At 34.3% G+C, this 23,041-nt stretch overlaps 5 protein-coding genes across 12 annotated transcripts; 2 read left to right on the top strand and 3 right to left on the bottom strand.

The window, feature by feature from the left end:
- Positions 1-82: 82 nt before the first annotated feature.
- On the top strand, positions 83-3,849 carry LOC112453395 (solute carrier family 26 member 10). The gene is made up of 11 exons (XM_025014174.1): positions 83-170; positions 561-741; positions 831-1,103; positions 1,349-1,530; positions 1,612-1,776; positions 1,904-2,008; positions 2,089-2,222; positions 2,323-2,485; positions 2,561-2,761; positions 2,853-3,101; positions 3,171-3,849. Exons 2-11 carry the CDS (start codon positions 639-641, stop codon positions 3,603-3,605), a joined length of 2,010 nt encoding a protein of 669 aa, XP_024869942.1. The 5' UTR covers positions 83-170; positions 561-638; the 3' UTR covers positions 3,606-3,849.
- A 665-nt stretch (positions 3,850-4,514) lies between these two features.
- On the bottom strand, positions 4,515-9,776 carry LOC112453450 (phosphate carrier protein, mitochondrial). The gene is made up of 6 exons (XM_025014241.1): positions 9,694-9,776; positions 9,417-9,587; positions 7,676-7,836; positions 6,252-6,488; positions 5,860-6,156; positions 4,515-5,127 (listed from the first exon to the last, which is right to left on the bottom strand). The coding sequence occupies exons 2-6, from the start codon at positions 9,556-9,558 to the stop codon at positions 4,900-4,902; spliced, it is 1,065 nt and encodes a 354-aa protein (XP_024870009.1). The 5' UTR covers positions 9,559-9,587; positions 9,694-9,776; the 3' UTR covers positions 4,515-4,899.
- A 1,038-nt stretch (positions 9,777-10,814) lies between these two features.
- LOC112453467 (RNA-binding protein 7) lies at positions 10,815-12,612 on the top strand. The gene is made up of 2 exons (XM_025014251.1): positions 10,815-11,078; positions 11,845-12,612. The coding sequence occupies exons 1-2, from the start codon at positions 10,992-10,994 to the stop codon at positions 12,445-12,447; spliced, it is 690 nt and encodes a 229-aa protein (XP_024870019.1). The 5' UTR covers positions 10,815-10,991; the 3' UTR covers positions 12,448-12,612.
- A 205-nt stretch (positions 12,613-12,817) lies between these two features.
- Positions 12,818-16,740, bottom strand: LOC112453400 (glucose dehydrogenase [FAD, quinone]-like). Of its 5 annotated transcripts, none has more exons than XM_025014189.1 (11): positions 16,402-16,740; positions 15,921-16,120; positions 15,738-15,849; positions 15,507-15,563; positions 15,321-15,436; positions 15,076-15,243; positions 14,556-14,709; positions 14,163-14,326; positions 13,863-14,040; positions 13,585-13,789; positions 12,818-13,068 (listed from the first exon to the last, which is right to left on the bottom strand). In XM_025014189.1, exons 1-11 carry the CDS (start codon positions 16,553-16,555, stop codon positions 12,864-12,866), a joined length of 1,713 nt encoding a protein of 570 aa, XP_024869957.1. In that variant the 5' UTR covers positions 16,556-16,740; the 3' UTR covers positions 12,818-12,863. The 5 variants fall into 5 exon arrangements, with proteins under 5 accessions (XP_024869957.1, XP_024869951.1, XP_024869961.1 ...); XM_025014183.1 differs by having other exon boundaries at positions 15,507-15,641; positions 16,402-16,739; XM_025014193.1 differs by having other exon boundaries at positions 12,979-13,068; positions 13,629-13,789; positions 15,507-15,641; positions 16,402-16,739.
- A 572-nt stretch (positions 16,741-17,312) lies between these two features.
- On the bottom strand, positions 17,313-22,477 carry LOC112453426 (protein cereblon). 4 transcript variants are annotated; one of them, XM_025014218.1, is made up of 8 exons: positions 22,219-22,477; positions 21,845-21,925; positions 20,381-20,472; positions 19,934-20,278; positions 19,028-19,280; positions 18,802-18,947; positions 18,343-18,539; positions 17,313-18,259 (listed from the first exon to the last, which is right to left on the bottom strand). In XM_025014218.1, the coding sequence occupies exons 1-8, from the start codon at positions 22,277-22,279 to the stop codon at positions 18,106-18,108; spliced, it is 1,329 nt and encodes a 442-aa protein (XP_024869986.1). In that variant the 5' UTR covers positions 22,280-22,477; the 3' UTR covers positions 17,313-18,105. The 4 variants fall into 4 exon arrangements, with proteins under 4 accessions (XP_024869986.1, XP_024869999.1, XP_024869994.1 ...); XM_025014231.1 differs by having other exon boundaries at positions 21,864-21,925; positions 22,223-22,475; XM_025014226.1 differs by having other exon boundaries at positions 22,223-22,470.
- Between the last annotated feature and the right edge of the window lie 564 nt (positions 22,478-23,041).

The raw sequence follows: 23,041 nt of genomic DNA, 5'->3' as shown, positions 1-23,041 counted from the left end.
AGAATGGTTAGATTTGAATTGAGATTATAACCGTGAATATTGTGTGCCAATCAATGCGTTTGGCTAATGGACCTTGTCCGACTGTTAGTCACATGTCACATGTTATTGAAGATCCCAATTATCTCTTTGCTAAAGATCACAAGGAGAGACCATGTTTTAACATATAAAATGTAAGTTTAGCTTCCTAGTAGATAACATGGATGAGATACAGCTTTAAAATGCTTATAATTTCAACCTGATAAAAATTTTATACACATTTTTATAATAAACATGTATTATTATATAACATTAACAATAGCAATATACTCATACATTCCGTGCGTTTGGATAATATATTTTCTCTCTCTCTCTTGCTCGCTCGCACAATTTATTCATATAATTATATGAATTTGTTTACTGAATTATTACAGATTTAATATAAAATATGATAGCGAAAAATTCTAGTCAAGACGTTATGCAATCATGAACGATGAAGGAGGAAATGTTGATTGTAGAGATATTTTATCTAGGATTGAAGATATTATATCAGCTATATGCGTATAATATTGATTTGATTGCAGATAGCGAATGTATAAAGCTCACACTGAGCCTCGAGACCAGTTCTTAAAGTAAAGCGCGCTTGCGATTGCGGATCAGTCATGGACAAGGGCAACGCACTGTTGCAGATACACTTGGAAAGACCTCTCTACGAACACGAAACGCTGAATCAGAATTATGATTACGAGAAGCCAAAATCATCCTGTAAGTTGTAACAGCAAAGTGCGCGGACGCGTCCCGTGCAGTTTATATATAGAAATATAAAATTTGTAATGGGTCATTTGTGATTCCAGTGATGCGGGATGCAATGAACGATGTTAAATCGAAGAACTGGCAGTCCTGCGTAGGGTCAACGGTACCGGTGATACGGTGGCTTAGCCGATACACGTGGAAGGAAGACATAGTACCTGATATCATTTCGGGTCTAACTGTGGCGATTATGCACATACCGCAGGGTATGGCCTACGCGCTCCTGGGAAATCTACCGCCGGTGGTTGGCATATACATGGCCTTCTTTCCTGTCTTCGTGTATTTCTTCCTCGGCACCTCCAAGCACGTATCCATAGGTGAATACCGAAACGATAAGACAAAACGATGCAACGATTTTTAAGACGTGCGCTAAAGACAACTTCAAACTAACAAAGTCGCAGATATATATATATATATATATATATACCTTCTGCAGTTTGCGATTCTCCCAGTTAATATATTCATTTCATTAACTTCCGTTGCAGAACAATTAGAAATAATACACCTTAATATGAACTTATTCGACAACCTTGAACAATGAAACATTCTTGGCACTCATCAGGAACTTTCGCCGTGGTTTGCCTAATGACCGGCAAAGTAGTAACGTTTTACTCGAGTCCACACGCGGGACACACGTTTGCGAATGTCTCGGATGCCGTTTCGCAAAATCTCGAGGATGTCGCATATGTATATACACCTATGCAGGTAGCAACGGCTGTGACACTAATGGTCGGGATACTTCAGGTAAACGCCTTGTTATCTTTGAAAGCGCGCATCTATCCGAGATCAAAAGGATATACGAAGAGATTTTTCTTATCATTGTAGATAATAATGTATACATTCCGATTGGGCATTGTGACAACGTTGCTCAGCGAAACTTTAGTCAACAGCTTTACGACAGCAGCTGCCGTTTACGTTTTAATATCTCAAATCAAGGATCTTCTTGGTTTAAAACTGCCAAAGCAAAAAGGTTACTTTAAACTGATTTTTGTAAGTGAACATAAATTATATTTTTAGTATTTATGTACGTAAATTATTTATGTACTTATGGTATATTCGAATAATGAATTAGTATAATATAGGAATAAAATATTATTCTTCGCCTTTAATTTTTCAGACTGTTATAGATATATTTAAAGAAATTAAAAACGTCAATATAGCTGCTACAGTAGTATCAACTGTATCAATTGTTATTCTTGTTTTTAACAATGAATTTCTAAAGGTAAACAACGTGTTAACTTAATGCTTTAGTTGAGCGTTCGTAAAAGCTAAAATGTATGACGTGTTATTTGTATTTCATAGCCAAGAGTGAACAAAAAATGCAGCATACCAATACCCATTGAACTTATTGCAGTGATTGGTGGGACATTGGTCTCTCGTTATTGCGACTTACCAAAGATTTATAATATCGAAACTGTCGGACATATTCCCACGGGGTACGTAAATATCGTTTTATCATCCTCTCTTAATATTTGCAAAAATTCTATATATTATATATTACTATTAATATAATATTAAAACATATCTTTTAAACAGACTTCCTAAGCCAGAGGTGCCAAGTTTTGAATTGTTACCTTTAGTGTTGGTCGATAGTATTGCGATAACCATGGTTTCGTATACCATCACCATATCAATGGCATTAATATTCGCGCAAAAGCTCAACTACGAGATAGATTCGAATCAAGAACTCTTTGCAATGGTGAGACACCGATATCCTGACAATTATCGTATTGATTTTCGATTAATAATCTCCGGCGACGTATTCTATTTGCAGGGCTTTAGTAACATAATGGGTTCCTTCTTTTCGTGTATGCCAATATCGGCATCCTTGAGTAGATCTCTCATTCAGCAAACCGTCGGGGGACGTACACAGATAGCGAGCATTGTGTCTTGCTTATTACTGCTCATTATACTTTTGTGGATTGGACCATTTTTTGAGCTTCTACCGAGATGTGTCTTGGCTTCCATAATAGTTGTACGTGTAAAAATATATCCTAAAAAAAAAAAAAAAAAATTTCGTGTAACTATTGAAAAAGCATATCATTCCTAAAGACTTTTTTGTACAGGTAGCATTAAAAGGAATGTTTCAACAAGCCAATCAGCTCGTTAAATTTTGGAAATTGAGCAAGGCCGACGCTATAATTTGGATCGTAACATTTCTCGTCGTGACACTGATAAATATCGACGTCGGATTACTCGCGGGATTGCTCGTGTCACTGATTATGATTCTACTGCAAGTTATTCGGCCTTACACATGTCTGTTGGGTCACATACCACATACAGATCTGTACTTAGACATGGGTAGATACAAAGCGGTAAGGCTTACTAAAATAAATCGGAAAACACGAGCTATCAATCAGCTTTTACATTGTTCCTTGTTGCAGGCAATAGAGATACATGGGATAAAAATTATTCATTATTGCGGGACTTTGAATTTTGCCAATAACAGCTACTTCAAGTCTCTCGTATACAGACTTGTAGGAGTGTGTCCGCAAAAAATTATCAAGTACAGAAAATTGACCGAGGAGGGTCGTTTCTTGAAAGAGAAAAATTCTAGGGGGACGTGCGACGTGCAGTGTATAATAATGGATATGAGCGCGTTGAGTTATATCGATCCTAGTAGCGTTCAGGTATTGCATGTAATCGTAGAGGAATTCACGCGGGTGAATATCGAGTTTTATTTTGTCAATTGTCCTAGTCCTATTTTCGAAACGATCAAGAAATGTGATCTATATATCTATGGGACGATGTCGTTGAAAATCTTTGCAACTATACAAGATGCCATCGCTTATTTTCAAAATGAGATCACCTCAAGATAATAGAAAATAGTTTTCTATTGTTATGGCGTATATATTTGTTATATAACTATTAATGTGTGATGGAGGAATGAATATGATTTGAACGTGCATTTCACACTATTTTTTCTCTATGATATTACGTCTTTGCAAGATACTTATATTGTTCGTGAAAATGATACAAGCGTAAGAATTATATTTTTTACTTGTTGTTAATATTTTACAATACAGCACAAGATGCATTGTGTCACATTATGCAATTGATAGATTCTGCATTGAAATGTAAGTGATATAAATGTACTTTACAATGGATATTATATCCAACGTTGTACTTACAATTAGAAGTGAGAACTTTTTCTCGCGCTGTATGTTGAAATTAAATTTTTTTCATATGCCATCACATCGGTTCAATAATATACATCGATAACATATATTAAAAATTCTTTTTTTTTTTTTTTTTATTCTGCATTAAAGTAAATGCACATATAATTCAATTTGTCCTACATTTTGTTCACAATAAAAATAAATAGTTATTTACTAACTCAGCGAACCTGAAAAGAGCTTCCGGTATTTTGTGGATCTATATTACTGAACGTGCGTGAGGAACATGTAAAAGTATTAATTTATTTCGATGTACATAAAGTATATATGAAAAAAATTCACATAATTTTTTACATTGTAGTTCAATATGGTGGCAGTAAGGAAATGAAAGCTTTACTAAAGCCCGTATCAGACTGCAGCGTGGGATTGAGATTGGAAATTTAATTAAATTTCAATCCAATCTCAGTCCCACGCCGTAGTCTAATACGGGCTTAAGTCGTTGATATATCTTGTAAAAATGTTACATTCTCTGCGTTATACGCTCGACTCGATTGTTGTATTGTTAATCATCGTTATAGCTTGGAAAGAGGAGAAATATTAAGCAATATAGCGTGTGATTGAGTAATCGGCCTGTTTATTTACAGCGATCACCCTATGTACAATGTGACAGCTCGCGGGTAACCCGTTACTGTTACGAGTTAAATTTACTGTGCCTCCGATAATTATGGAACCGGCACACGTAGTATCCTATATATCTCCTATTTGTAAGACACAATTCTTTTCTCTAATCTTGCGGCAGTGCTGCCCGTCGACGCTGTTGTATAATGCTGCAGAATAAATATTCCAAAATAAAATACACATTCGTTCAACAACACACGATGTCTGCATTGTTGCGAAAGATCTGAAATTGAAATTGCTTTATACGCTTCTTTTTCTAAATTCATGATCGAGCGAGACGATCCGGTCGGCGACGTAAACGCGTCCGTCACAGCTGCGCTTATGCCAGGCCGTATTTTTTCTTGAGAGATTCTGGCATCTCGGGCGGTGGCGGACGTGGCATGCGCAGCCAGACTTTGACGGCGTCATAGATGAACCATTGCGCCGCAGTCAAGGTACCGATCATGATGATTCTCGGTCCCAGACCCTTCCACATGCCACCGAAACCGAGCTTCTTCAGGACTTCCCCGGCAGATGCTCCCTTCTCCTGATTCAACTTCGACACCACCTGACCAGACATTTATATTGTACAAATTCAAAATGTTGGGAATTTTCAACTATGAGAACTGATTGTAAATCGAGAGATGCGATAAAACAGAAGCGGACGCGAATCGTGCATCTACACGAGGTCTATTTGTTCAAGTACCTATTTTAATCGTATCTCGTAAAACCTGGAAGGATCTAGTTTCTAACTTAACCCTTTATGTTCTCCATTTTAATGGATATTTCAATAGTTAGAATCTTGAGATATTACACTTAACAATTATTTAGCTAATTTTATTTTTATACAGGTTTACGTATATTAAAAGACTAAAAATTTTAAATAGGTACCTTTCTTAAGATAGTACTAAAACTAATAACATTTTATGATTGATGTGCGATAGAAAAAACTGATTTAATGTAAAAAAAAAATAATTTTCCAAGTTTTCAGTGTTTTTCACAATTTTTTACATTTTTTTACAGAGAGATTTGGACAAACTTTCAAAGAGAACAGTAGAACAAAACTTTTCTTTCTCATAGCCGAAGACTTGATCTTTGAAACGCGAGAGAGAGAGATGTACATTAAGTACCTCAATACATTATTCCCAAGAAAAGTTATGAATTTTTTAAATATGTGATACATTTAAATATATATATCAAGAGAACATAAAAGGTCGATAGCTAGGGTCAAAGTTTCTTTATTTTCGTTTCCCTGTTTTTTTATTATAAGTGAATGGAGATATGTTATAATAAAATTTACCGTATCGGCAGGATGAGATACAATGGCGCAAAATACACCGGCGATGTATCCGGCTGCAAACGTGACCAGCAACTGTTCACCTTTACTGCAGTCTGCCCTAGGCTTGGGCACTATATGTTTATACAGAAGTTCGACAGTGCGCTCGAAGCAGGCGAATTTCATCATCGTATACGGGATCTGGCGCAGCCACAGCGGCACTAAGCCCTTGTAGAAACCGTTAAGACCCTCCTCCGCAAACATCTTTGGTAATGCTTGTCGTAAAGTATTAGCGTACCCCGGCGTAGTCTGTATCTTGACCTGCGATTTAAAAATAAGTTTGTTGTAAGGAATAGAGTGTCGAGACTAAAATTGGAATATTATAATGATATAAAAATATTGATGACCGAGATTACCTTGGCGGCTTCAAACGGTGCCAAGCCAATATCAGCAAAGAATTCTGCTGAAGCCGATGATATCAAGTACAAAGAGGTTCTATATTCGTAAGAGAGTTCCTCACCCGCCAGCGCCGCGTATTGAACCTTGAAAACTTCGTAAAGACCAAATTTGAACATTCCCTGGATCGAGTAACCGAAGAAAGTGGGCGCCCAGCCTCTCACCAATCCCCGAGTGCCATCCTCGGCTAAAGTTACCTATAACGAGCAAAATGCACAATAATAATAAACTCTCTTATATTCGATCAAACTATCTTTATTTAATATACGTGTCACAACGTTTCGATCATTGATTTTGATTTTTTCAAGTCCAGTTTAGATTCACGACGTGCTTGGCACAAGGCCATGACTAGAGGGATGTTTCCGAAATATTTTTTAAATGTTTTTTACTACTTTCATGACTTAAGTACTTATCGTTGTTGACGTAGAACTACGTCTTTGTCGACAGTAATTAGGGGGTAACATTGGGAGCACAGATGCAACAAAAACGTGTCACACTTTGAACATTTATATCTTCGAAACCAATAATCGTAGAGTAATGATTAATATGTCATTAGATAGCTTATATAGTACCATTTCTTTTCGAAAATTTCGAATGTCTCAAAAAGTTTCCGTATGCTCAAGTCTCAACCACTTTCAATACGTCTTCTTTTTTGGCAGTTTATTATTAATTCGTGGAAACTTTTCTACGTCCATTATATTCTTCAGTCTTTTCTACCCCTATTTCATATATAATACTTGAAGATTTGGTTGCGTAGACCCAGCTTTATTAGGCTTCTATGTATGTACGTATTCTTAGCAAATTCTAACGTATATAATTCAAGAACTAATCAACCAAATTTTAAAGACGTATATGAAATAGGGGTAGAAAAGATTGAAGAACATAATAGACGTAGAAAAAAATTGCCAATATAATAAAAATGAAACAGGCACAGTAACACGGGCCTGTACATACGTCAACTGTCCTTCGCTGAATGAATACACTTAATGAATACATGAACCAGTGACAGTAGACGTAGTTCTACATTGTTGGTTGTGGCACAGTTGTTACTGGTTTTTAATAATTTTTATCATATAATGTAGCGTACGTTCTTTGTCACGTGTGGCTGTTTGAGCTACATGCTTTTTAATTATCAAACTTGTGACTTATAGATACACACTTGAAAAGGGCCAAAATCAATGGTCGAACGAAACGTTGACAATTATATTAAATAAGGACAGCCAGTTTGATCGAATATAAAAGTTCATTCGTGTTAGTTATTTACTGAAGCAAAGTCTTATGTTTGGTTTTAAAGTCCACAATAAATATCATTACATCTATCATACAATATCACAGAGAGAGAGAGAGAGAGAGAGAAAAGTAAATAATTAGTAAAAATAGTTACTCGGAATCCGTTGAACACCGATTTGTATTTCTGCGAGTCCACTTGAATTCGGCATTTGACTAAATCTAAGGGCGTGATGCCGGTGTGAGTGATGCCGCAGGACAGAATGCCTCCGAGACCGCATAGCAAGAAATACTGATTCGATCCAAACTCGCAACTATCTGTAAGTATATGAAACAACATCGAATGACTTTTCCTATAAATTTTATTTTTTCTAAAAATAATGCGATGCATTTCCATACTAGACTGTTAACTTTTCGACAACTTTGAAGTTAACTTTGATGCTTATTGCGGTACTATTACTATTATATTAAATTAATAACTGTATAATTTTGATTCTTCGAAGCTTCAAAGTTCGAATGTCGAAGCCTTTGAAGTAAATCATCACCACCTATATTCTAGCATACCGTCGCGTCGTGGATCAATAAAATGCGTTGATACGTAACGATCTAAAAATTTATATTAAATTTAGGAAAAGTCACTTCTCTACCGAGTTTCGCAAGCGTTCGCAGAGGCTTCTTTCAATCAGCTGATCGATCCCGAGCGTTTATCTGGCGCGGACTCGACCGATGTCGCTCCCCTCTCGCTCGTTCGATCTATCTATAAAAAAAGAAATGCATGCTCGATCGCGTTTCTCGGTCACGATCAACATAGGGCGAATGACATCCGAGCGACGTATTTCTACTCGGCCGTCGCGTCGTCCAAGGACTCCAAGGTTGAGGGAGGCGAGAGGCGAGTTCTATAACGTCGATATATACATATATGTATATGACAAAATGGCCGCGCCTTACGCAACCTGCGGCCTGCGGCGCGTGCACAAGTGCGATGGTTTAAATCCAAGGGTTGAATCTTCCTGCCACGCACGCGAAGCGTTTAGATCTGTCCTTCGAAGATTATGCAATTTATAAATTTAATTTTTTAACGTAGGAATTCAATATGTACATACATACACTTTGCACACATACATACATACAGACACGACGCACGCACGTGACATGCTCGATGATCAAACGTCAGTTTGATTTCGAACTTGAGAAGTTTTGCAGTTATATAATTAACGTGCTATAATCTCGACCGCGAGAATTCGCGGTATGATGAATCGTATATACTTCTCTCTATTCCTTAAGAGCAATCTCAATCGAATATCGATTAACTTAACCAATGGTTAATTTAGCAATATTATATTGTTAAAATGGATAGAATACTAGTATTCTAAAGTATTTAGATAGGACGACGTACAATTTTATCTGACGTCTACTGGTTGAATTAATCGGTATTCCGATCGAAATCGCATCGCCTCCGTATTATTTAAATTTAAAGCCCTCGAGAAAATCGAGAGCATCGAGCGATCGAGCGATCGAGCGGCCTGCAAACCCTAGTTTCACGAATCACGATGGAACGAACGACATTTGTTCATTTTGTTCACATTTCGTATGACGTTCAATCACATTGAATCACATTTCGGGTTATGTAACGCGACTGTCAGATTATAAGAAAAAAATGGCGTGTGGATCTCATCACATATAAACGACGTGTCTCGTACAAAAGATGAAGATGGAAAATCCCTGGGACCTGGGACGTCAATAATTAATCCCATAAGAAGGCGCAAGATCATCCCTCGTAGGATTGTAACGTTGTAAAATCAGGCGCAAGCTGTATAACCTCTCGAACGGGAAGAGTCGTTCGATCGCTCGTCTTACTCACGATAAACGCAGATACGGATTTGGCATGCGTTACTGACCACCCTCCTCGACGGAGGCGGCGGCGATGTTGCGATTTGGCACGAGCGGCCGAGCACCGTTCTCCAGCGCCTGACATTTGGCCGTCGTGAACGGCGACGAGAATGGATTCATTTTCGCTGCTTCCTGCATCCAGGACAACATTGTGGCGTTCCCGCTGCTCGCGTTTACACCTGGGGCAAAAGCATTCTGTTCACGTCAACTATTTGGAATAAAACGCGAGCGAGGATTCTTTTTTTTTTTTCGTCAGTACATGTAAGTAGATTTCGAATACGGCACCTGCTATGTAAGATTACCCTCGTCACTCGGAAACCCGCGGAAGAGTGACAGAGGCTACCGCAGCCCGCAGCGACGCACAGCGACGCAGCGAAGTCTCGCAAGCTTGAAACTAGTCCAATGACGGGCATAGAGCCATAGTATTGCAGATAGAAATCTTCTGTGATGGCTCCTGCACGGGTTGCTGGTTCTACAATGGCCGCGTTCAGGAAACACAACTGTTGAGTGAGCGCTCCTTATGATTGGTTCTTACATTTATATCCGGAGTAGAACCAAAGGTAAGAACCAATCATATTAAAGAATCACTGACCGCTCACTCAACAGATGTGTTTCCTGAATGCGGCCAATGGGCGCATTCAGCAGAACAAACCGCTCAGTAGCAATCGAACGTGATTGGCTCTTCAACGTAGCGTGTTGATAAAACGACACTCAACAGTTGTGTCTGCTGAACGCGGCCAATATGTCGCAAACGATGGCAATTGGCAACTGCTAATTGAAAAGTGTTAATTCTGCGTGCCGCGTGCCATGTTATTGTCGCCAAAAAAATTAAAAGTTTGCCAACTCTCTTTTGACAACCGCACGTGACAAGCGCGACGTGAAAATAACACTTTTCAACTAGCAGTTGCTTTCCACGTTGCGCTTGTCAAAAGAGAGCTGGCGAATTTTTAACTTTTTTGGCTACAGTAATTGGCACGCGGCACGCAGAAATTAATTAATTAAATTTCACGTCAATCTGATACAAGCTAAAGGCCTTCACACACGAATCGACGGAAAACGTAAGACGTAAATCGTAAGGAAATCCACCAATCAGAGTCGACTATTCCTCTCTTCAAGAGGGAAGAAGAGGGGAATAGTCGACTCTGATTGGTGGATTTCCTTACGATTTACGTTTTACGTCTTCCGTCGATTCGTATGTGAAGGCCTTTACGATTATGGCTAAAACTTTGTCACGTGCAATGGCCTTAAATAATTACTAAACTGCTTCTTGCTTGCTGCTGCATATTTCACTGCCCATGAAAACTCACCTTTATACTGTCCAGTGGCCATTATCTAGGATTCTATCTATATATTTTACGTTTATGCTTGCGTCGCATATGTATACATACATATATATACTCCTCCAACGTACTCCATTATTGTTGTTATAGATCGATGGTGAAATATCATCCGCAACCATAATTTTTAGGACGTTCTATAGAAATAGAAAGAAAAGAGAAAGAGTGAAAATAAAGTAATACTGACTTTTTTATAAAAAGAAGATTCGTAATAAAAACAAAGAAATAGAAAACAAACGTTTGCTAATGATGGACGAGGATGCACGCACACTTTATTGCGGGAATCTAAGTGAAAAAGTCACAGAGGATATTCTCTACGAGTTATTTCTACAAGTTAGTACACGTAATATATTCAGCAGGTAGGCCCATATTCTGGACGCGCATTTATCGATAAAAATGCGTTGAACGTTCAGAATACGGGCCTTAGTATATGATAATAATAATAATAATATAGAAGTAATAATAATATAGATATTTACAAGAGCACCTGGTCTTTTACATACGTAAACTTTTATATATGTTTATATATGTACAACAAGTTTATCAAAGACAGATATTTTGATTTTTACTGCAAATTTTATAAATAAAAGTGTTACTACGCTAATGCAGATTTTACCAAAGCATGCAATGTTATTAGCAAAAAATATCTGCAAGAAATGTAGCAAAATTTTGCAGTGCTCGAGGGCAAAAATCAGACATCTGTAGATTCTGTTCAACGTCCTTTCTATCTATGTATCTATGAGGTACTTGTATTATGTTTGCGAAACTGTCAGCAAGATATAAGATTAATACAGACACACGTAATACCAATCTACTGCACATTGCATAAAAAAGCACAAATACTAGAACTTTCAAAAATATCTAGCGTGTATCATGTATTTTTTTTACATATAAATGGATAATTATTCATTTACACATATCCATACGTGTTGTATATGGAAGAAAAGAGAGAGAAAGAGGATCATATTTCATACATATTATAAGTGTATAAAATTATAAACACAAGCTTGTAAAATTGAAAAGATTTGCTGTTTTTGAAAATATAAAACTATCGAGCAAGTACATGTAATAGTTAATGTAAATATTTTTGTATTTGTAGGGAGGTCCTGTACAAAAAATAACTATTCCTAAAGATCGCGATGGTAAGCAGAGAACGTATGGATTTATCACATACAAACACACACGTTCCGTGGAGTATGCTTTGCATCTGTTTGACGGTACCACACTGTATAATCGTACTCTTAATATGAAACTGAGGAATAACACAGAGTCGCAACAAGCAGAACAATCATTGAATCCTGTTCGCAATATGAATCATATGTTGGAGCTGGGCCAACAAATGATCTTAGGAACGTATCCATCACAGAGTAACGCCATGTTTGGTATGAATATTTCACAGGACGGTCTAACATATTCAAGGCAGTTAGACACAACGTCTGGCAATGATGATAGAATTAGAAGAAATCATCCTTATCAAAGGAACAGAGATAGGAAACAGGAGAGAGACAGAGATAGAAATCAAGAGAGAGACAGAAATCGAGAGAGAAACAGAGATAGAACAAGGGAGAAAGACTGGGGAAGAAGCAGAGAACAAAATCATAATGATCATCACAGAGATGAAAGGTTATATTACAATAGAGATAATAATTATCGTTTTAATGACTTTCGATATAATGATAATAGAAAAAGAAGGACTTATTGATAATACGTATTTGGCGCGTAGTTGCTAAAATTAGACTTTCAGTCGATTTTTAAATTACACAGGGAATGAACAGATTTAACTATAGTTCCATTTTATAAATATGTAATAAATATGTATCTCGATATTATTTTGTTAGCAACGGTTATAATGTTCACATTTTATATTATATATATATATATATATATATTTATATCCAATATATGTATATTATATATTAATTTGTTCGAAAAGAAAGTAATAACAAGTCAATATCTCAGGAACTGTTTAAGACGACGTGAAAAAAGATTCTTATATTGATGAATGAATCCATCATTAGATCGATGACGATCAATTTTCATATGTATATTAGAATATAATAATACTATTCAAATTAGTTGTAAGTTGTAAGTTTTATTGACATATTTACACGTGATATTTCACATATTACTACAAACATTAAATACATAACAAACATTATACGACTTAAGCTGTTTTTGTATGTTTCTTCTTTCTTCTTTTTTATTTTTAAAAATACGGGCAGCCTTTTGCGCCAATGCAATCACAGGTGCGTTGATATTTCCGCTTGGTAGCGATGGAAGAACTGATGCGTCCACGACATACAAATTTCTCATATTGTTAACTCTGTAATGAATATAAAAGTAGCATACACACACACACACACACACATATATACATATAAAACACAACTTTTAATTATATAAAACAATTTAAAGATTGGAGAATTAGTATGAGCTGAATGCAAACTGCATAATAAAAATACAATAAAATAAAAAATTAGAAAGTAAATTAAAAGAACAAAAAATTTTTTAAAATTTTTGTTTTAGACAATCTATCACCTTATTAATTGCATCACTTTGCTAAGAATTTTATACTAATTTTCTTATAACTTTTCTATACTACGATATTCTATACTACGACTTCTCGATAACTTTTGATTCTAAAATGTTCTCTATAGATTTTTTAAAATAATAATCTAAGATATAAAGATTAAAATTTTCCAATTAAAAATATCAAAGTATCCTTGTTTGCTTTATCAGCCTTCATTTATGAAAGCATGCATTTTTATTGTGTATCTCTTCTTTGCATTCAATTCATGTTAATATTTTGCTTTTTTTTAAGCTATAATTTCATAATTACTTAAATGACATATCAACAACGTCGCCAATGCGACATGTACCAACTGGATGGTAAGAGGTCAGTGTTAAATGCTGTATATAACATTTCCAATACGTCCTGGTGTCAAATATATGATCCTCGCAACCAGGGAAAGACTTTCTATTGAGAGATGCACCATGAGCTCTCAATACGCTCGTGTTCAAGAGTTTCTTTATAAAATACAGGCCTAAACATTCATACTATTACGTAAAATGTTACATTTGTGTAAATGTTTAGTGTACCATCAGCGTTTTAATTACCTTCTATGAGAGTGTCAATATCATCCTCATGTGATAAATATTTTGGATCAATTAGCAGATCGTGAAAGGGATCGCTGCTTTGCAATCGTAATTCCCCAGTGCTTTTAGGATGTAATAAGACAGGTGCAATCGTTACTGTATTTTGGTCTGAAAGCGGAGCAAAATATTTGTTATAAACCTAGAAGAAAACATTTGATGAATTAAAAACTTCTCCCCTTAAAAAAAATGCGCGCGTACTCTTTTTAACTTTAATTTATAATTCATATTATGTTTATTTTCCTTCAGCTATATAGTTTCTACCTCATCAGAAATTCCCATTGCTTTTTTGGAAATAAGACCATTGTCTTTTGATGCTCCAAAAGGTAGTACCATTAACTGCAAATCTGGGGGTACTGCGGACTTATTTGCATGTAAAGGACTATGAAATATCCCTAATACTTCTACTCCCGATGATGTCCATGGTCCTTATAAATAAATTAATAAATTGTTCTTATAACACATTAAGAATGACGATATAGATGCGGTTATCGAACATTTTTTTATAATCATACCACTTTACCCGCTATATCTATTAGTTGCTCCATAATAAAAAAAAAAATAAAAATAAAAAAATTAATGTTGCTCTTGAAGCAAGTATGGCAAGTGCATTTGCATGCATAGCTTTGATACGATTGTATTAATGTATTATTTTACCTTTCCCAAAGAAAAAATAATTGAGGGCTGACATAGGATTAAAGATATCAGAAAGATTCAATCCAAGATTCGCGTTAACTACAATCAAGTCCAGACCGGTTAATATATGATCCATCAAGGTTTGACCAACTGGCAGATCATTGATCACGCTGATCTAAATAACACAATAATAGTTATTTGATTAAAAGAACAAAATTAATGTATTCATCTTCACAAATCGTGAATTGGCAGACTGCACCTTATGTATGGACAAAAGACAAAAATGCGTGTAACTTGTAAACAAGACAATTTCGGACATATGTTTATGGACTTTTTTCATCCTTCTTTGATCCTTTAAATATATATATATATATATATATTACAAATCATACGACATGTAACTGACATTTATAATACATATATAATACGTCTTTTCAAAGTTCTCTTTGTAACAAAATATATCTAGGTTTACGTTAAGTGGTGGGTCGTAACTGAAAACAAATAGGCCTAGATTTAGAATTAATAATCAAAGATTACTTACACCGAATTTCTCCAAGTGCTTCTTTGGTCCAATTCCAGACAACATTAACAATTTTGGACTCTCGATTACACCAGCACTTGAAATAATTCCTTTTTTCCCTATTGCCGTATATTTACTACCGAATCTAACAAATTCAATTCCCTCAGCTTTATCCAAGTTCACTAATATCTTCAACATATGGTTATAAAGTAAAATACTGCCTTATATTTGTTATACATGTTAAAAAGTTATCCGGACGAACTTACCTTAGTGGCGCGTGCGTGAGTAATTACAGTCAGAGCAGGATTAGGTTTTTTATACAGTATCTTGTCCGAACTCCATCTTCTGCCATTCTCCATTGTCAATTGAGCTTTCATAAAACCTAGACAATGAATATTATTATAGATACACAATTATATGAGCAATTAAAATTTTATGAAAAAATTAGATACCTGTGTCCAATTGTAAGTTTATGTTGCTCACATTATGATTCAGTTCCTTTATTGCCTCTAAAATTATATCAGCAAAATCAGTGTTCCATCTTAATTCGCTGATACTGATTGATTCGTCATTTTTCGCAACTGATTCTAAGATATTCGTACAGATAAAAAAATTAAAGCACAGTTTAAATAAACCTCCTAGATTTATTTTATATAAATTAGTAACATGGATCTTGTGTATACCAGCAAAATCTGGAAACCATTTTTCATAGTCCAGCTGATGTCCCAATACATAAGCCATATAATTTAGATGGCTTGAGCCTCCGAGAATTTTACCTCTAGGCCATCTGCTTTGCTAGGAAACAATTTTTTATGATAATGTGTATATTGGAATTTTTTTGTAAGCATACAAGTATATATATTTACATTGTTGATTAAGCCTTTACATGCATACTCTTGGGAAACGGTGACGTATTGCCAATCGTAAACAGTGTTTTGAATCAATGGTCCCAAGAGTGGTATGTCAAGAAAGGATGGAGCGGTGCCACCCGCTTCTAACAACAATACGCTATGTTTATCCTCCACTAAATGCGTTGCCAGAATCGAGCCAGCACTACCAGCACCAACTGGAAGTCAACAAATACAAAAAGAAATAATAATAATAATAATAATAACATTGCTTTTGGAGCAAAATAGTTAAAATAGAAAGACACGTTTGTTCAAATTAAAGCAATTTTTGTTTGATCAAAATAAGGAAAAAATATAGGTAGATGAAGTAATTTTTTAATAAATTAAAATTTCTGATTTAAGAGTATTTCAACGTATACAAAATATCTATTTTTTCTTATTTGCTTGTGTTGTATCATTTTATTCTGTTTAACTGAATTAGTATATAAATGTAGTTTACCGATAATATAATCATATTGCTGCATATCTTGAACATCGTTGAAGAACCATTGAAAATACATGTCTAATATAAATACCAAATGAAGATAAGAAAAAAATAGCGTTATCACTGTGCTAATAAGCACGAGCAATAATAATTTTATAAAACCAAGCATCGCTCCTTTATCTAAATTCCTTTGTCTTCATCGATTCGCTGTCACTTAAACGATATTTCTTTTTTTGTGTTATTCTAAATTTCAGTCCTTATTAGAGCAAAGTATTACAATTAACACATTCGTTGGTATGTAAAGGTTTATCCAGGCCATTGCAGACCATCGACATATACTACATACTACTGGACTGCGCATATGTATGCACCACGTGAAAATCGGTCCGCGGTCCGCGCGTCATACTTAGAACAGGATAGAGCGCATGTGCGCCATGTGCGGCCAATATCTATCTCTTTCTATTTAACACTGTAATATTGGTTGAAAAGAGACAGAGATTGGCCGCACATGCGCTCCATCCTTTTCTATTATGACGCGGACCATTTTGATATGTACTCTGGTTATACTGTGGTGTGGTGGCAAGATTGTAAACCTCTTACGTTATGTCTTGATTATGATTGGCTGATTTGCTTACTGCTTAGTTTTTCTATATGCCCGGGTCTTTATACTTATCACGATTCGAGTTTTAGTACTTTTTCTCGGATCGAGGACTCGGACCAATTTCTCGCATCGTGGACACAAGACCTCATAATTACAAATTGTGATAAAATGAGTGAAGAATTTATAAATATTAAATAAAAGCTAAAAATTTGTTTAACAAGTACCAACCACTTTTTTACAAAGCATTGAGTAACATCGTATAAAAGAATATTGTATATTTCTTAATATAACTTTTACGTAATTTACAATAACACCTTCAAAGAAAAAGATTTCACACAAAGTTTAATTAATAGCAGAATTAAATGATCAATTTACAGTAGCATTCATAGAATCTATTTCAAATTTTTTCTATTATAACTTATTATTGTAATTAATATAACAACTATTCTTCACGTATACAAGGTATCTTTTACAAATCACTATTGTCCAAGCGCTAGCTGGTTAAATTACGAATACAACAAAACTCATGCACAATTCGTACATTAAGCATCATAAATGTTTCTTTTTTTTCGTATTAATATATTAAATACGTTTCTAAGGGAAAAAAATGCGTTACATCGAAATATGATTTATAATTTTTAAAAATACAGTTATATCTCCTATTATCTTTACATTCTTAGCACTTTTAGCCTGCCTATTCGTATGGTATCTTTTGTTTTTTTACCATTTTACATTTACTACTTTACCATATCTAAATGAAAATGTGCATACAATTGAGACACTTTGATCTGATCTGCGAATATGCCATTAAAATATACTGAGAACTGAAGAGTTATTCAATTTCGAAGTATATAAAAGCTTCAACTGAACAAATGTGGTTAATACTTCACGTTATATCTCATACCTTAAGAAAGTCTTATTTATCATAGCGTTTATAAAATATAATCTTTTAGGGTGCAAATTATTGATTATTTCTTCAATCTCCTTTTCAAAATGATATACCGATCGTAATATATCAACATGACTTGCATTGCTTCGAAAAATCTCCAAAAATTACCGAGACATTTATGATGTCTAATATATATATATATATATATATCGATATTTTGATCCTCTTTTTATTTCTTCTTCTTAATTTTTAAATCTTTATTTTTCAAACTTCTACGTGTTAGACCCCAAAACTCTTTGGGCCTTAAATTACTTTCCACCGCTGTGAATTTCCAACCGACATGATGACGACAGCCTTTACAAATAGCTATTGTCCAAGCATATCTAAAATAATAACCCATGTATTAGAGGTGGAATAGAATAAAACTCACGCATGAATTTTGACATGCTAGAATATTGGATTTTACCCTGGAAACCAGCTGTACTCGATTGAAGGATCCGAATTATTAAGTACAACACCTTGAACATGATAAAAAGTAATAGTTTCATGTATAACACCACCAGGATTGACGTAAGTACCCTGCGGGCCTTCTTTATTCATCGGGAACATGTGCGACTGTCTCCCAATGAAGGATTCGCAATTAACACATACATATATCTTGTCCTTCAAATAACAGATATTAATATTACAGGCGGTATACCAAAAACTGCAGCCAAATAAATATATATATACTCCGTCCACAACGAGAGATCATGGTTGGTTGTGCGCATAGGCGAGCAAAGTGAGGGTAAGTCTAGAGCGTGGTGTACCGTATACGTAGACATTCTGTGAACGGAGACCCCTGTGCGAAACGGACGAGTTTTCGTCTGATCCAACCATGATCTCTCGTTGGACGGAGTCTAGTATAGTACTATTTTATACGTACTTCTACGAGATATTTTATTTCTCTTTGCAATCGAGAAATAGCACAATCATAAGTTAATAACGTGAGTCTTTCATTGTGATCCATTAGAATATTTTGTGCAACCCAGAAAGACAAATCTATGGGATCTTTAGGTACACTACCGCCCCCTAAAATATAAATTGTATTTAAAAAATTATAATAAATGATAAAATAATATAAATTTTGTTTATACAATCACAATACTTACTAGTTTCAAGAAATTGCAAATGCTGACGTATTCTAAAGGAGAGCCTTACAGGGTCGTACTGTCTATAGACCCAAGCTGGCCAAGCAGTTACCGCAGCATCCAAGTTTTCTACTCTTTCTTGCTTTTTCATATCTTCCTCAGAATCGACAGAGATTCTCAAGTGATCTAATGAGGCTAAGCGTTGGTCCAAAAACGGTGGTTCAAGTGTTATCTCTGGTAATACTTTAACATTGGCCGAAATTTTATTGTTGTCCTGATTATAAGTAATATCAAATTACTTAATAATTAATAATTATTTAATTACTTAAATAACTAAAATAATACTATCCAAAATTAAATCTTATATATGTATAATATTCTATGCTGAAAAATACCAAAATACCAGTTATTAAATTGTAGCACATTTAATAATGTATTCTTATATATAATTGGGTTGTTTCGAAAGTGACAACTTCTACAGAAGTTATATATATATATATATATATATATATAGATATACATACGTACCTATACATTTATGCATTTCGATCAATTTTTGATTAACTCAACTTTGCTATCGTCTTCATAAACATCTTTTTATCCGGCTTATCCGGTATTTTTACAGATTTCAGATAGAAGCGTCAAGTGATGAAAATACACATTCTTTCATATATATAATACAAAGTTACATACAAAAATGCAGTTAAAATTCCACAAGTCTGGCCAGTAGTTTTTATTAAAAATATACTTAAAAATGTTGTCTTTCAGACCACGTATATATGTTATATCTTTTTTAATAGTTTTTACATGACCCAGTACATTTAACTGTAGTCTATTTAAAGCCGCTTCAAACTTTTCGAATAAACCCATACAATCTAATAATTGTTGTGAATATAATTTGTATACATATTTCGTATAAAAACTAACCTGTGTAATAATACGCAATATCTTAAAGCGTTGCCTGCCTTTAGCCTTCAGACGAAACTCTCGTCGTCCATGATCCAATAATATACCTCCATCCGTGTACTCGTAAATTTCAGCGGTCGTTCCTATTCGCTCCATCTCGGGATAACCGTAACACACGACACCGAAAGTACGATCGTTTTGTATACAATTTTGCAACATCTCTATGGTCTGTGTGCCAAAAACTGTCATGGGTAACGTTTGTCCAGGGAATAAAACAGACTGTTTTACCAATAGTGGTAGATTCATATAAATGCCATCATCCAATATAGTCCGTCCCCTTAATTCCTCCAAATTTTGTCCTAAATACTGCACAGAATATATTTAATTATTTTAAAGAATCCTAACTTATGTTACACATTAACATAACTAATATTACACTGTGTTATCTTTAAAATACCTTATACTTACAGAATGTGTCGCTGGTAACGTCACATCGAATGTATTCTCTGAGGGCACTGGAACGTCTTCCATATTGGACTCTATTCTATTACTCGACAAATCTATATATAGATTATAATTCATTATACATTTGACGTTATATTAAATTATTTCTTTTATATATATATATATATATATATATATATATATATGTATACTATAAAAGCACACTATTTACTATTACTTGTGTACGTACTTAATAAAACATTGTAATAAAACTAATTGATATAAATTCTTTTACAAATTATATCTTGTTAATAAATAGTTTATTGATTGAACCACAGGCACATCATTTTTTTATTTAATTAAAATAAAGGGGATTAAAGATATAAGTTATAATATGATCTTTGAAAATATAATATTTAATATGTAAATACTTATCATAAAACTAGACAAAAAATTTTCAAAGATATACAAATATTTATTATATTGTTTAACAAAATATGGCTTTAATTTATTGCAACATATTAATTGTAACAAACTAAAGTGGTATTTTGAATTTAATGTCGCTTATCCATGCTATATACGCCTTTGCTAAATTACAAGTAATGAGTGCATAGCTACATTTGCTGGTAAAAATACCAATGTATTGTCTTCTAACATGTTTACTGATGAAGTTAACACATTGCGGATGGACGAAGAGATACTCATATTTTTTTGTTTATTAATCAAGAACAGTTATTATTCAGTAACAAGTGACAACAGTGATTTGTTTCCTTTCTACCAATGTATTTTGAAAATATATATGTTATATTTTAAAATATTTGTTGAAATTAAATATTTTTAACATAACAGTGATTTTTTACTACGAACGAACCATAAGTAATTTAAAAATATTTGACGTAAAAAAATTAGCTGGCTACTGACAATGAGTATAATTAGCAATAAAATGTCTGGTCCGCAATGTGTTAACATACATATATATGTAAAGCAAGTAAATAGAACGAATAAAGCTCGAATAAAATACACGTGAAAATGATACATAGTGTCTTATTGCTAAAACTTTTACTTGAAATTTTAGAACATATATAATTTTGTTCTTTTCGCATATAGATATGGTTCATCACTAGAGTTATGAAAGATATAATTGTGAAGAAAACTTAAATCAACCATTATTTAGTACTTGAGTGTTTACAGCACTACATATCGCACTCCGAGAGGAATGCTGTCACAACTAAAAAATTTTTTATTTTGAATCAAGCCCTTAAAAAGTATGCCTGAAATGTTTTTTCTCGCTCCTAAAAATTGTAAATTTTTGAGTTGACATTCTTCTCAGGGTGCGATACGTACTAAAAATACTATTTTGATTCAACGTCTTTTCGATGCCTATTGTTCCAACTAGATGCGTCATCGTATTTTAAAGCACTCATTACAAGTTCGCAGTTTGCAGAGACCGAGGTCTATTAAGATATAAAAAAATATCAGAGAATATACCTAGCTCAACTGTGCTTACATCTGACCAGTTTTCGTGATCTTCATCAATCTCCAGGCCGCTACGCGGGGTCCGCGGGGACTCTGCAAAGCAGTTTATAACTTCAACATTGGACATTTGAACAGTCTGAGGCACAAGTGCGTCAGCGTCATTTTTGTACCTATACGTCGTAGGTTATGCTATAAACAAGTTACCGCAGACAAGGATTTAACTGTCAATACAGTTGATCCACGTACTCGCTAGCGTTCACACGTTTGAAATTGCAAACAAACGTTTACATATTTGGAATTGCAAATTAGATATATATATATATTTTTTGCGTGTAACATATATTTTATAGTACACCGCGTGAAGTAACTCGATCCCAAAAACATACCTACTATGGGTAAATCGCCGTAATCGCTTTGCTCGGTGTCATAATCCTCATCAACATCCATTATTTCTTATTCACGTACGGTACAAATAAAATCCGTTTGATTCGTAATATGTAAGCAAACTGACCAAAGTATCAACACGTATGTACCGTATGTACACACTATTCTCAACTATTCTTGACGTCCATTGACGTCAAGGCAAGAGCGCACGCAGGCCACGCAGCACGCAGGGGCCGCCGGCCGCCAGGGAAGGGACCCAGTTTCTTGCGCATGCGCGATTATTACGGTTCCGTAGACTGTTCGATACCTTCGAACTAATAAAAAAAACGTTCATTTTAATCACTCGATAATCGACTATGAAATTTTCTAAAAATTTATAGGAAATCTATTTCATAAAATATATAAATAAATATATGTAATATAAAACAATACAAATGTATACAAAATGTAAATATATTGTGTGTGTGTAACTAAAAAACAGAAAGATAAGAATTTATTATAAATAAAACACTATATTTTCACATCAATAGTTTTAAACATTGAACGTTAATGAAATCTGTTTTGTAATATATAATGATCTTATTGTACCATATATAGGGCATAGTTCAAAGCGCTTTATTTTCTGTGACATGGTGCTGGTTAGAATCTGTAAGAACATTTTTCTTTCATCAAGATTGAAACTTCCTAAATACACATTTCATGATAATTAACTTCTTTTCTGACATTTAAATTGATTATTAAATGTATATAACTATATATACTGATTTTAATCTACACAATACGATATTCATGCACTATCTAGCCAAGCATTTCATATTAAAATAG

The sequence above is a fragment of the Temnothorax curvispinosus genome, unplaced genomic scaffold (assembly GCF_003070985.1).
Source record: "Temnothorax curvispinosus isolate PA1 unplaced genomic scaffold, ASM307098v1 QBEX01000305.1, whole genome shotgun sequence".
In the NCBI taxonomy this organism is placed as follows: Eukaryota; Metazoa; Arthropoda; class Insecta; order Hymenoptera; family Formicidae; genus Temnothorax; species Temnothorax curvispinosus.
Note: the sequence above shows the minus strand (reverse complement) of the source record. Positions and strands in the feature narration are given on the sequence as shown.